Source organism: Acanthisitta chloris, unplaced genomic scaffold (genome assembly GCF_000695815.1).
Source record: "Acanthisitta chloris isolate BGI_N310 unplaced genomic scaffold, ASM69581v1 scaffold2919, whole genome shotgun sequence".
Classification (NCBI taxonomy): Eukaryota; Metazoa; Chordata; class Aves; order Passeriformes; family Acanthisittidae; genus Acanthisitta; species Acanthisitta chloris.
Window position 1 is genome coordinate 3,489 of NW_008692933.1, and position 13,927 is coordinate 17,415.

The 13,927-nt window shown below is 54.6% G+C and overlaps 1 protein-coding gene across 1 annotated transcript in view; it reads right to left on the reverse strand.

Moving 5' to 3' along the window:
- Window positions 1-454: 454 nt before the first annotated feature.
- The window catches only part of ACSF3 (acyl-CoA synthetase family member 3), a gene marked incomplete at its 5' end in the record, with an annotated part of 57,779 nt that continues 44,306 nt past the window's right edge, over window positions 455-13,927 (reverse strand). The window contains 3 exons of the mRNA XM_009082854.1: window positions 455-572; window positions 2,509-2,620; window positions 3,180-3,314. Coding sequence (XP_009081102.1) covers window positions 455-572; window positions 2,509-2,620; window positions 3,180-3,314 — 365 coding nt within the window. The remainder of the gene's footprint in view (window positions 573-2,508; window positions 2,621-3,179; window positions 3,315-13,927) is intronic.

Consider the following 13,927-nt stretch of genomic DNA (forward strand, 5'->3'; position numbering starts at 1 on the left):
GTATTTATTCTTCACTTCTGCTGGGAAACTCCTCACTGTGAGGGTGGTGAGGCACTGGCACAGGTTGCCCAGAGAAGCTGTCACTGCCGCTGGGAGTGTTCCAGGCCAGGCTGGATGGGGCTTGGAGCAACCTGGGCTAGCGGAAGGTGTCCCTGCCTGTGGCAGGGGTTGGAATGAGATGAACTTTCAGGTCCCTCCAACCCAAACCATTCTGTGATTCTGTGACTCCTGCAAAGAGCTCCCACACAAGGAAACTCTATCCCTGCAGTTTGGCTCAGCTCAGCCAAACAGGCCAGGTGGGATAAATCCTACTTTTATTGGACTTTATTCATGGCTCAGACTGCAGCGAGCCCAGACTGACACTGCTTATCTTGCAGCACCTTGTCAGTGGCAGAACAGACATGGCAGAGCACCAAGCAGCCCTGGGGACCCAGCCCTGGCCTGGGGCTGGGCACTAGGCTGGGTAGAAGCGCTGCAGAAGCTCCTTCTTGTTCACTTTGCCCATCTGGTTGCGTGGGATCTCCTCCACCACGATCAGCTCCGTTGGGATGGTGTATGGAGCCATGGTCTCCCTGGAACACAGATGTTCAATCAGTTAGATCTGACCAGGACCAGCATGAGCTGAGCTGTCCCTGGAGCACCCTAATGGCCCTGATCAGCCCCAGCTGGGACCCTCACCCATAACCATTTAAGCTCAGTCCTGGGCTCACAGTCCCTCTGGAGCCTAGGGGTGGGCTGCCTGCTCCTGGCCTGTCTCTGCAAGGCACAACTCATCCCTGGGGACCCCTCTGGCATGCAGGGCTCACCTCCAGCCCTGTCCCTGTCTCCTGGGAGGGCTCCGTCCCCACACCACAACTCACCTCTAGCTCTGTTTTGCTCCTGCCTCTGCTCCTTGGTGGCACTCTGGGCCACACTTGCTGTGTGGGCTCCAGCCCAAAACACTTGCTGTGTTTTGGGCTGGAGATGGACCCTGTGATCAGTACCTGGCTCTGCTTGACACCTCCAGCTCATTTATGAGTGTCACCCTTGGCTGCCCACTCCCCTGCCCTTTGGGAGCACATGTGCTATCAGCCCTGCCATGCAGCACCCCAAAACACCCACCCACCTCTCAGAAGGAGGCACGGAGACCCTTCAACGTGAGTTGGACTTGGTGATCCTCACTGCTAGAGACAGGGGCAATGCACAGCAGTGTGATGGATGCTGGACCCCATGTGTTACTGGTGCCAGTCCCTGAGAACCAAGACTGCGGGTGGGTCATTTCCCCAGGAGTGTGCAGGTGACTTGTCAGTGATCACAGCCACAAAGCCCACAGGGTGGGTCTTGATGTGGGAAGAGGTTTGAGCACTGAGCATCATCCCTGTGCCCTTTGCAAAGCACAGAGGGGAGTCTCTCCTGCCTTCTGCTGCCGTGTGTCACCAACCTGGGGCCGTGCCCGGCCCCGGCAGCGTCCTGGCACTGACTCTAATGCGAGATGCCAAGTCTGCTGAGCCCTTCAACCCTCTGCTGGTCTCCTCCCCCCGCAGCCACCAGCGCCCCTGCCATATGGATCCGCTAACTCGGGATGGCGCCTGTCGCCGGGAAGCACGATCGGAGGCGAGAGCCGCGAAATGAATCACTCTGAAGAGGGACATGTGTCTCCTGCCAGGGAGTGCGAGAAAAGGGGCCAAGCCAACGTAAGTGACATGAAAACTAAAGGGGAGAGACAGGGCGAGAGGGAGAGGCAGGAGCGGTGCCCGGAGCCAGCGCCGGGCAGGGAGCACAGCCCGGGTGGGCAGCCAGACCCTCTGGGGTTTGGTGTCAAGGGCACAAGAGCAACATTTCTGTCTCAGAGCTGGGGACAGTGATGGGAAGAGACGTGCAGGGATGCTCTGGGAGGGGGCAGGCAAGGGAGTACACAGCGGGGCTGAGAGCAGCCCCTGCCCTGTGCCAGGGACCCCCACGAGCAACTCCTGGGTGATCTGTAAGGCTACAGCAGGGGGTGAAGGGACCTGCTGGGGTGGGTCATCAGTGTCCCTGACAGGAGTTTAAGGGATGAATAGCCAACATGCAGCATGGTGAGCACCTCTTCTATTAGGAAACGTTGAGAGAAAGGAAGCTTCAGGGTGACTTAATTGTGGCTTTCCAATGCCTGAAGAAGCTACAGGAAAGCTGGAGAGAGACTAGTTACAAGGGCCTGGAGTGACAGGGTAAGGGGAAATGGCTCTACACTGTCAGAGGGCAGGGATAGATGGGATTTTGGGAAGAAATTTCTCCTGTGAGGGTGCTGAGGCACTGGCACAGGTTGCCCAGAGAAGCTGTGGCTGCCTCAACCCTGGCAGTGTTCCAGGTCAGGTTGGATGGGGCTTGGAGCAACCTGGGCTGGTAGAAGATGTCCCTGCCCATGGCAGGGGATGGGATGGCCTTTAAGGTCCTTTCAATCCAAACTGTTTTCTGATTCTGTGGCATTTTCTGATGAGGATGCTGCACTCTGAGCCTGTCTTCCCCACGCAGCTCCCTGTGGTATCTTACCTGGCCCAGTCCTTCAGGTCCTTCACTGAGAGCATCTCACCCTTGCGCAGCTGCACAACAGCACTGACCCTCTGCCCCCATACCATGTCTGGGGGCCCAATCACAGCCACGTCTGAGGAGAAAGCAGAGTTGGATTGAGGAACCTGAGCAGCTTCTGGGGTGAAGGTGGGTAGAAGAGAGGTTCAGGTGTCAGCAGCAGAGGTGTGTGGGGAGGAAAATGCCATGGGATGTCAGTACAGGAAAACACTGGGTTTCTGTGCTGACACAAGACCAGACCTCTTTACCACAGAAAAGGCAGGAAGGCCCATGGTTTGAGCAATTTAGAGTCCACAGGGAGGAAGATGATGCACAGAGCGGTATGCAGCTGGGGGCACCACTTCTGTCCCCTCATACAGGGTCATGCACAAGGGCAGGACAGATTTAATTACAGTCTTATTTCCAAAATCAGATGGGAGCTGCTGCTGACTCAGCACCTGGCCATGGGCTTCAGCCCTGGGAGAGAAGGAACAGTGGGATATAAACACAGCCTGCTGTTGGCTCAGACCAGCCTCGCTGGTGGGAGGGCTGGGAGGGAGCTCCAGGCATGAACCCTCACGTCCTCCCTGGCTGAGCCAGGGCTGTCACTGCAGGCAGGCTGTCCTTCTCAACACAGCCCGGGGCAGAGCAGGTACCTGTGATGTGTGGGTGCCCGAGCAGGTGCCTCTCCACCTCCAGGGCGCTGATTTTGAACCCCCCGTTTTTGATGATGTCCACCGAGGTGCGACCCTTGATCCAGTACACTCCGTCCTGATACGCTGCTGTGTCTCCTGGAAAGCAAGCAGCTCCATCAGAGTCCATTTCCTTGATCCCCTCTGCCTTTCCCAGCAGGTGAATGTGGAACATGGGTGATGCTGCAAGGAAAAATAGCTTCTCACTGCCAGAGAGCAGGTTAGATGGGATATTGGGAAGGAATTCCTTCCTGTGAGGGTGCTGAGGCAGTGCCACAGGTTGCCCAGAGAATCTGAGGCTGCCTCATCCCTGGAAGTGTTCAAGGCCAGGTTGGATGGGGCTTGGAGCAACCTGGGCTAGTGGGAGGTGTCCCTGACCATGACAAGGGATGGAAACAGAAGAATTTTAAGGTTCCAACTTAAACCACTCTGTGTCTCCATGAAAAAAGGGTGGAGAATAGCATTGGGAAGCTGAGCCTGTCCTGAGCAACACGTTGGGCCCTTCCTGCAGGGGAAGGTGGTGTGTGGCAGGTGTGATTCTGTAATTAGCCACTCGTGCTGAGGCTGGGAAGATTGAGGAGGGAGGTCATGTCAGCACAGCCTGGCTCAATGCTGAACAAGCTGGTGCACTTTGATAGCTGCTTATGATGATTACTCACATCCTGCTAATAGAGCCTTCACCAACCAGGGGGGGCCTGGGGACCTCCATTTCCATTTCAGAGCCTTGATGGCAGCTCCAGGGGGGCCCTCAGCTCTCCTCTGCACATCAGGCTCCATCCTGTCCCTAATGATGCACACTGTCACTGTGTCCACACACCCAGCCTGCTCCCCACCGTGACTGCACTCACGCCTCCTCTCACTGCCACTGGAAAGCGAAGATTGGGAGTGGGAAAAGCAGCTTCCAGCACTGTTGGGGCTGCAGGAGCTGTGCATGCTGTACCCCCCCTCAAGCATGGGTCAAAATGCAGGGAAGGAGGACAGGATGGGGTGCTGAACCTCAGCATTCCTGTGGTTGGGAGCTGGCTGAGCCAGGAGGCCCTGATAAACCTCTGGTTTAGGAAGAGCTGTGCAAGGAGCTGGTGAGAGCACTCAGAGGGCTCTGAGATGTGTTCAGGCTTGGGGACTTTGTTGGATGGCCCAGGAAGAGCCTCCCCACTTCCAAGAACCATGTGGACCCCAGTCTACTCCCTCAGGGATGAGGTCCCTTCTCTTCCAGGGTCTTCACATGGCACTCCACTGTTCACATCACTCAACCCCATCTCTGCCTTGTTCCCTTTCTTCCCTGTGCTCCTTTTGCCCTCCTAAAATGCCACTTTGCAGCATTCCCAGCACACTTCCCAAGCCCAGGTAATGTAGGACATCCCACCAGCAACACAGCTTTCCACACCCCATTCCCAGCTTGCCTCTTGCACACCATGGAGGTTGCACATGGTGCTGCAAACATGGTGACAGAGCAATGAAACATCAGAATCAGTCCTGAAATCCAGGCTGTTCACCAAAAGAGCTGTGTCCCTGCTCAGCTGGCATGTGCCAAAATCCTGAGCAGCTCAGCTCAGCCAGGGAATGATTAATTGCTCCTGTATTTGCCTGCCCCTTGGCACTCTGTGGATGGTGAAGGCTGTCTGGAATATTCTGAAGTTGGGGGAGAGTTAGAAACTGGAGCTCTCGGGGTGTTTGGCTGCTCAGGGTGGAAAGGAGCTCCTGACTGCTGTGATGAACTACCTTCTGCACCAGGATCACTGTGGCATGTGTGACTGACAGAGAAAGGGAGAGGGAACATTAATTAAACGGTGGCACTGGAGAGCAGAGAGCCATGAGCTTCCAGCACGGAGATCAGGAGCTGCTTATGCACACAGAGAAGACAGGGAGAGGAGAGGGAATTCAGCCCTGGCTCAGTGACACACAGTTTCCATGCTGCTCTCTGGGATGTAAATGCAGGGAAACAGCCACATTTGCATTTTCCTGTGCTCTGATGGGGTGAGTGATCCCTGGGACAGGTCCAAGGGATGGTTGGGTCAGTGAGACAGACCTGGGTGGGAGCAGGAGATTTCTCTGCTCCAAGGTCTCCTGATGTGAAAGCTGAAGGGCTCTCTGTGCCTGCCTGGACAACTCACATCCCTTATCTCTCCTTTCAGTGAGCAAGAACAGAATTCTTGGCGTCCTTAAGCCTGCAGGGAGGTGTCAGCCATGCTGCTTCCTCTGGAGACTGCAAAGCAAACTGCCAGGGCAGAGCCCATCACCAGGGCTTTGTGTCTGCCCTACTCCCACCTCCTTATGCACAGACCTTGCCTGGCCTCAGATCCCATTCCCAGCTAGGGATGTCTGTGCTTTGCTGCTGGCACTGGGATGTCAGGACATGTCTGTACCACAATGAAACACCTGAGCTGGCAGCAGCCTGAGCTCCCAGGGCCATGTGGAGCACCCATCTCAGCCCTGCCAGCTGTGCCAGCTATGCCAAGGCAATGCAGGAGCCCAGTGCTGTAGCAGGGTCACTAGGGATCCCAGCTGGGTGGCAGCTGGAGCCAGGCTGGCTGAGGGTGTCAGTATCCCTGTAGTCACCACCACCATCCCTGTGTAGCCATGAGCATCATCCCTATGTGGCCTTCACCATCATCCCTGCATGGCCATCACTGTCATCCCAGCTCCAGACAGATCACAGACAGTCTCTGCTCACATCTGCCTGTGGAGCTGTGCCCCACACTGAGCAGTGTCACCACCAACTGCAGTGGCCTTTTTGGAGGAGACACACACACACCTCCCGGGCTGACCCCTCCCAGATGTTCCCCACACGGTCAGGGAGAGGAGGAGGAGGGTTCATTTCAGACTGGGCATGAAGAGGGAGGGGAGATGCCTCTTCACTGATCCCCCTTCCATCCCTGTGCTCCCCACAAACACCAGCACTGCTTCCCATATGGATCCCTCCAACCTGTTGGCAGCACAGCATGGTGGGGGGTAAACCACATTATTACTGTGACTATTGTGAGCTTCTGGGACAAGCCCTGTGATTCCCCTCCATCCCTTTCTTCCTGTCTTCTCTCTGCTCTAAGCCCAGTGTGGGGTCTGGCTGTCACTGCCCACGCTGACAGGCCGGAGCACACCCCAGGGAACAGCCACATTACCCTCTGCCCTGGCCACCTGCTACCAGCCCAGTGCATCAGACAGTGTGTGTGGTGGCACAGCCAGTGCTCCCTGCTTTCCAGGGAATTCCCAGGCCAGGGAGACCAGTTAAACTCATGCTGGGTCTTTGTTTAATGCCTCTCCCCCACAGTGCTGAGTGTCACTTCCAAACCTGGCACTGCCCTGAGCACCCGTGGCAAGGGTTGTGTCCATCTTCCATGGGGTCCTGAGGTGGGTCCCTGTGCCCTATGAGCCTATCCAGCTCCTGCAGGTGGCCTTGCTGCTGCTGGTGTGCTCCATCCATCCCAGCTGCTCCAGATTTTCCTGCATCCAGGAGGATGCAGACCATGGTGCCCTCACCCAGCAGGGTCTGGGTGCTTTGCTGGTGTGGGTACAGAGGTGATAGGGGGATTCTGAGCAGAGAACAGAGTTCTTCCCCATGAGATAACACCACCATCCAAAACTCATTTCTGCCCACCCTCCTTTCCAGTTGGATCTGCATATTGGTGCAGAGACAGAAGGGATGCCATGGAAGGAGTTCATCCAACAGAGGGTTCAACACTTGTGTGATCCTAATCCTGCCTCTGGAGCTGCCTGGTCCTACTGTGCTTTCAGGAGAAATGATGTCAGACATCAGCTAGGGGATGATGAAGCCAAATAACACTCCACCCCCTCTCCCTCCTCACTCCCAAAGTCTTTCCTTCCTCCTCCCTCCAGCACAGGGATCATCACCCAGCAGCACAATGGGTCAGGACAGCCGTGCTTGGATGCTTCCTGCAGCACGAAGCCACAACCAGCATTTCCCTCCTCACCAGCAGCTGCGCAGGGAAAGAAATTTTGGCTGATGAGAAGATTACAGTCTCTGACACCCCATGTGCACCCCTGCCTGTGCTAGGACACCTCCAAACCAGCTCCTTCCCTCACACAAAGCCTCCAGCAGCACAGCCCCCGTGGCACGTGGCTCGGTGCAGGAGCTGTGGCGCAGCTGAGGCTGCTGAGGCCGTGGGATTACTGTTTCCCTGACAGCAGCCGTCACTGCTACCTTTGGATGTGTTTCAAGATGCTCAGTGGGCATCTGTTCTGCGAAATGTTAAAGGCTCTGCTGTGCTGCATACTGAACAGCTCCTCTGCTGCCGGGGCGGGGGGTGCCCTTTGCTGGAGCTTCAGGCAATTATATATGCACTTAGAGACCTAAAATCATGGAATCATGGAATGGGTTGGGTTGGAAGGACAAAGCTCATCTCATTTCACCTCCTGCCATGGACAGGGACACCTTCCACTAGCCCAGGTTGCTCCAAGCCCCATCCAACCTGGCCTGTTTTATCTATAATCTATATCTACATCTATGATCTATAAAAGCACAGGCTGGCATAAGCCATGCCATGAACCATCAGGCACTGAGTGAAAGGCATAATAGATCTTCTCCAGGCTACCTTTGTTTTAAGAATGAGCCTATTGGGTAAGACCTGTTTACAGGGAAGGGTTTTCTTGGCATAGTTTCCTGGCAATGGTGCTGGACTGGAGAATCCCAGAATGGTTTGGGTTTGAAGGACAAAGCTCATCTCATTTCACACCCTGCCATGGGAAGGGACACCTTCCACTAGCCTGGGTTGCTCCAAGGCCTGTCCAAGCCTGTCTTGAACAGTTCCAGAGATGGGGCAGACATATCTTCTCTGGGCAGCCTGTTCCCACCCCTCACCACCCTCACAGGGAAATGCAGGAGGAGACATGCAATGGAGACCAACATTTCCCAACTCAAACTGCATGGATTTCTGCAATGAGGTTCTTCAAGTTGCAAAATCCTCCTTGCCAAGACAAAAGGGCCCTTGAGACTCTGCCATGACCCTCTGTAGTCTGAGCACCTCCTTCACAGAGCAGAGAGACCTCATGGGCACCAACACACTGCTGGAGCTGCTCCCCAGGACATGGGGAACAAGACCTTCTTTGTTCCTGAGAGCAGAGCTACAGGATCAAACCCTCCCTGTGCCAACACCCTCGCCCACGGGGCAGCTTGTTCCTGGCAAATATGACACAATTCCTACATCAAAGGTGTCTTGAGCAAACATCTGAAACAACTATTGACCAAGAGACCACTTTGACTGGAGAAATGAAATGCTGAGTGACTGGGGAAGCTGTGAGATAGCTGAAGTATGCTTGAAATAAATTACTTTTCAGGTAAATCATGAGGAATGGTGACTGCAGCCTGGGCTAGATGCAGAGCCAGGAATGTCTTAGGATCTGCTGGAAAAACTAAATAAAGAGCGATAGTGTTGCCCTCACAACAGGGATTCATTAATCCAAGCCCTCAGCCCTGCACACGGATACTGAGGACAGGTTGGCACCCAGGAGCTGCCCCAAGGAGGAGTGCACCCCAGGCACACCATCCCTGCTCCCTGGGGACAGATGTCACTCAGAAGTCTGGGAGACTGTTTGGTAACACACGTCACCAGCTTTGTGGCAGTGACAGTGTGGCTGCGAGGTGCGAGCCGTGATCTGGCATGCTGAGCCGACCCGAGAGCAATGCAGCTCTGCGCTGGTTTGCAAACTGTCACACGGCCTCTGCTGCCTTCTGGGACGTGTTTCCCCTTCCACAATACTGATACACCTATTCCTTTGTCTTTAGAGCTCCCAGAAGGATGTGGCAGGCATTTTCCAAGCAGGTGTGAGGCAGGACAGCATGGACACCCGAGGATCCACACTCCAAGGTTTGCAAACGAAGCTGTAAGTCCAACACCGTGAGCAGAGCTTGGCCCAGGAGCATAATTCCCAGGGGCTTTTGCTGTTTGCAGATGTGATGTGACAGACTTGCTGACGACCCTGTCCTCTGACTGTGCCCTCAGCCCATCTCAGGGGGTGTGGGGTGCTGCTCCCCACCTAAACCAGAGCCCAGGCTGCCCCTGCCCCCAGCTCCGTGTGTGGCTGTAGTGAGCTCCTGGCCCTGCTCCAACACTGTTGCCACTGCTCTGCTCCTCCCGGGCTCAACACCTGCTCTTTTGGGACATTTTGAGGGTTTTTTTCCCCCCCAAACTCCAAGAGGAATTCCCTGCTGTCAAGTGTTCCCCTGCCATGATGATCCCTCATTTCCAGAGACAAAAGCTGCAGTGAGGTTCTCACCCTCCTGCATTCCTCTGTACCTGGAGAGCTGTCACTCTCACCAAGCCAGTGTGTGAAGGAGAGCATGTAGGGGGTCCAGCAGACTCCCAGCTGGAAAATCCCCAGGAAGCTTGCAGGGAGGCAGTCAGCATAATCAGTGACTCCGGTGCCTTTCAGCCGAGGATCTCCAAGCACACTGCTCCAGAGGGTAATTAGGCAGAAACGGGAACAGCTGGCAGGACAGTGGTGGGATGTGAACAGCCTCAGTGGGATGCGAAGGAGCAGCCTCAGTGGGATGTGGAGTGGCCTCAATCGCTGCTCCCACCGCAGAGCAGTGGGCAGGAGGCTCTGCAGCTCTGCTCTGCCCTGGGATTAACTCCTACCTGCCTCCCACTTCCCTCAAATGGGTTGTTGATGCTCCTGGTCCATCCCAGGCTGAGGCAGAGCTCACCCTCTGGCAGAGACACACCTTGGTGTTTAAGATGATGATTTATTTTCCAGGCAGTCTGCCTGGTCTAACTGCCCACGCAGGCAGTGAGGAGCCTGAGCCCTGATCATGATCCTCACTGCTTCAGAGAGCAAGCCAAAATCTGGGGGCTCAAACCCCTTTCACCTGGAACGGGGTTATTAGGAAGACACACCTTGGTGTTTAAGATGATGATTTATTTTCCAGGCAGGACAGGTCTAACTGCCCAGGCAGGCAGTGAGGAGCCTGAGCCCTGATCATGATCCTCACTGCTTCAGAGAGCAAGCCAAAATCTGGGGGCTCAAACCCCTTTCACCTGGAAAGGGATTATTAGGAGTAAGTCTCTCAGCCTGGGATAGATGTCACCAGTACACACAGCTGGATGGGGGCACACAGGGACTCAGCTGTGGCTTGTGGTGGTCACCCTGACCACCCAAAGGCAGCTGTGGGGCCACAGCTGGCAAGCAGGTCCTCCTCCATCCTCCTCCTTTCAGCACAGCTTCATGTTTGTGCAGATCAAGTCCAGCAGCAGACCCTGGAAATGCTCCTTCCCAGGCTTTGGAATCCTCCTGTAGCCATGTGGCCATCATGCCTCTAATAGACAAGCTCATTCTTCTCTTCACAGTTTCAAGTTTCCCTGCTCTTTCCAGGCAAGTTCAGTGTCTCACCACTCTCCTAAACCCACAGAAATGATTTTCTGCAGATAACACGGACACAGTCGGGCTGGGAAGCTGCTGAGTTTGGGACAGCAGTGGCATTCTTGTGGTCACTCTGCCTCTCTTCCCATCCCCCAGGCACAATTTCCCTGTGCAGCTCCTGAGCTCAACACTAAAAGAAATGATTTCTTCCCATTCCCAGAGGCTGCTGTGGTGGAGGAAAGCCACGTGGGGTGGATAAATGATTATGAAGCAAGTGCTAAAGGCAGTTTATAGGAGTTAGATAATCTGTCCCCTCTGTGGCCGAGGGACAGGAGGGTGAGCGATACATCTCCGTTACGGACATCAACCTCTCCCTCCCCCCACGCCAGGAAAACTCCATCAATAGATCCCCCATCTGCTCACATACATCACACACTTCACTCCAGTTTATTAGCTGGAATAAATCATAAATATTTCATTCTATCTCAGCGACGCTCAACTCTGGGAAGGCGCAATCCATCACCTCGACACTCCTCGCGACCTGCCGCCGCGCAATAAGCTTTCCAGTCTATTAAACAAGATTGATACAGTGTGCTGGGATGGACTAGGGGAATTTATTTATGGAGCCATGGGAGAGGGAGGGCACTGAATGTGTGGTGCTGCATGGGTGAGCTGGGGTTGATCCCGTTAGCCCTTGGACCAGGCAGCCCAAGCAGAAAGCCCTGGAGCAGCAAGAGGCAGAGTTCTCTGAGCATGCCACGGGACTGCCGCTGTCATTAGCAGACAGAATCGTGGAATTGTTTAGGTTGGAAAAGGCCTTTAAGACCGTCAAGTCCAACCAAGGCCACCACTAACCAAAAAAGGCCTTTAAGACCGGCAAGTCCAACCAAGGCCACCACTAACCATGTCCCCAAGCACCATATCCACACAGCTGTTAAATCTCTCCAGGGATGGTGACTCCACCACTGCCCTGGGCAGCTGTGCCATGGCTGGACAACACTTTCCATGAAGAAATTTTCCCTAATATCCAGCCTAAACATCCCCTGGTGCAACATGAGGCTATTTCCTCTCATCCAGTTGCTTGTTCCTTGGGAGAAGAGATGAGAGAAGCTGCTGTGGCAAAGCAGGGATGAGGCTGAAGCACTGTGCTGTGTCCAACAGGGACCTTGCAGACTGTCCCCAGCTCAGGAATCCAACCTCATCCACCCAAGGGAGACCTCATCCCTCCATGCCACATCTTTATGACCAACAGCACTACCACTATGAATAACCCTCTGCTTGAATACTGGGTGCTCAACCACCCCTGAGTTATCAACACCTGATGAATGCTTGGGAAGATGCAAACCCATCACACAGCGATCCGGAGCCTCTCCTGCACTGCTGGGATTGATTGGAGGAATCCCTGCTCCTGAAGGGGATTGACACCCCCTCAGCAGCGATGATGTATGTGGACAGATCTATTTAATGAAATGCTAAATGATAGGCTAAATAACAGAACAACTTTAGCCTGATTTATTGCATGGGAATGAGGAATGTTTGTCCCTGCTGTTGCCATCTTGGCTATGAACAGAGGTCACTAGCACTAATTGTAGCTAATTAACAGTAATTAGACTTGTGGAAGTCTGGAGTTTGGCTCCTTGTGTGTTGGTGTGTGTCCTCATCCACTCCAGCACCTCAGCACACTACTCCCTGAAATCAGGCTGTATTCCCAGCCCTGCTCCTTTCCTCTCCTGCTTCCTCACTGCTCTCTTGTGTCCCCAAATACTTCAGCAAGAAAAAGCAGCAGGAAAACCCTGGACTCCTCCAGCAGCCTCCTTGCATCAGAGTAAATCATAGACTCGTGGAATATCCTGAATTGGAAGGGACTTACAAGGACCATCAAGTCCAACCCCTGACTGGAGCTAACCTCTGATCTCATCCTTTATGCAAGTTCTTGGACCCTCTTTTGGATTACAAGGAGACCTGAGAAAGTTCCTGTTAATCCCAATCCAGTTGAAATCTTGAACTCCTGCTTTTTCCCACCATTCCCAGACCATGACAGTGAGACCTGCCAAGCTCCCAAAGTTCAACTTGCTGCTGCCTTCAGAGCCTGTCACAGTTATGGAACATCTCTTTAGGGCTACTTGAGTCCATCTACCCTCACCTGGTCACCTGGACCAGCAAATAGGCTCATGGAAGGCACTGACCCAAACTACTGGGGCTGCTCTGGGGCTCAGCTCCTGCTGTGGTGCACCAGGGCCTTGGTGTGCACTGAGATCATTAATAAAGCATCAAAGGCTCCTGAGGGGAGAGTTAGAAACTTCCTCAAAAAAACCCACATGTATATTAATAACACACCAATTATTCATGAGGAAAGCATCTCCCCGGCAGCTTTCAGGGCTCCTGCTCACTCCCTGGGTGCAGGGCAAAGCCCTTCCCAGTGTCCCAGCCCTGCCCAGCAGAACCACTGGCACCAGCTCTCTGCATGGAGAAGGACTGGTGCAGGGCTCCTCAATCCAGCTGCTATCCTGGCACAGGCAGCTCTGGTTGGCAGCAGCAACACAGTCTGCTGCCAAAATCCTCCAGCAGGGCTTGGGAAGGGGAGGGAGGAGCAGCTGCACCCTGAGATATGTCCCTGAGGTTGGAACAGGCAGGTAAGCTCAACAAGGAGCTGCTGCTCTCCATGCAGGTCCTGTCTGGGGTCCAGAACATCAGAAGGATGTGGATAGAGCTGCTGGGAGTGAGTCCAGAAGAGGCCATGGAGGTGCTCAAAGAGCTGAAGCACCTCTGCCATGGAGCCAGGCTGGGAAAGCTGGGGGTGTTCAGCATGGAGTAGAGACGGCACGAGGGAGACCTCAGAGCCCCTTCTAGTGCCTAAAGGGGCTCCAAGAGAGCTGCAGAGGGACTTGGGACAAGGGTCTGGAGGGACAGGACACAGGGAATGGCTTCCCACTGACAGAGGGCAGGATTAGATCAGATATTGGGAAGGAATTCCCCTCTGTGAGGGTGCTGAGGCACTGGCACAGGTTGCCCAGAGGAGCTGTGGCTGCTCTATCCCCGGGAGTGTTCCAGGCCAGGTTGGATGGGGTTTGGAGCAACCTGGGCTAGTGGAAGGTGTCTCTGCCCATGGCAGGGGGTGGGACTGGATGGGCTTTGAGGACCTTCATACCCAGATCATTCTGGGATTCTATGAAACCCCATCCCAGAGCCTCCTCAAGGTCCAGAGCAAACTCTGCTTCACCCCCCTGGATGGGAAAACCCTTTCTGCTCTGGTCTGGAGTAGATCTCCTGCTCTCCAGACATGTGCTGGGGAAGCACCGAGCAGGGGACATTCCAAAGCCACTGATATCCTGAGGATGACACTGACTGCTCCCACACTTCCCCATAACAATACCTGGGAGCTCTCAGTGGCTGGCCCC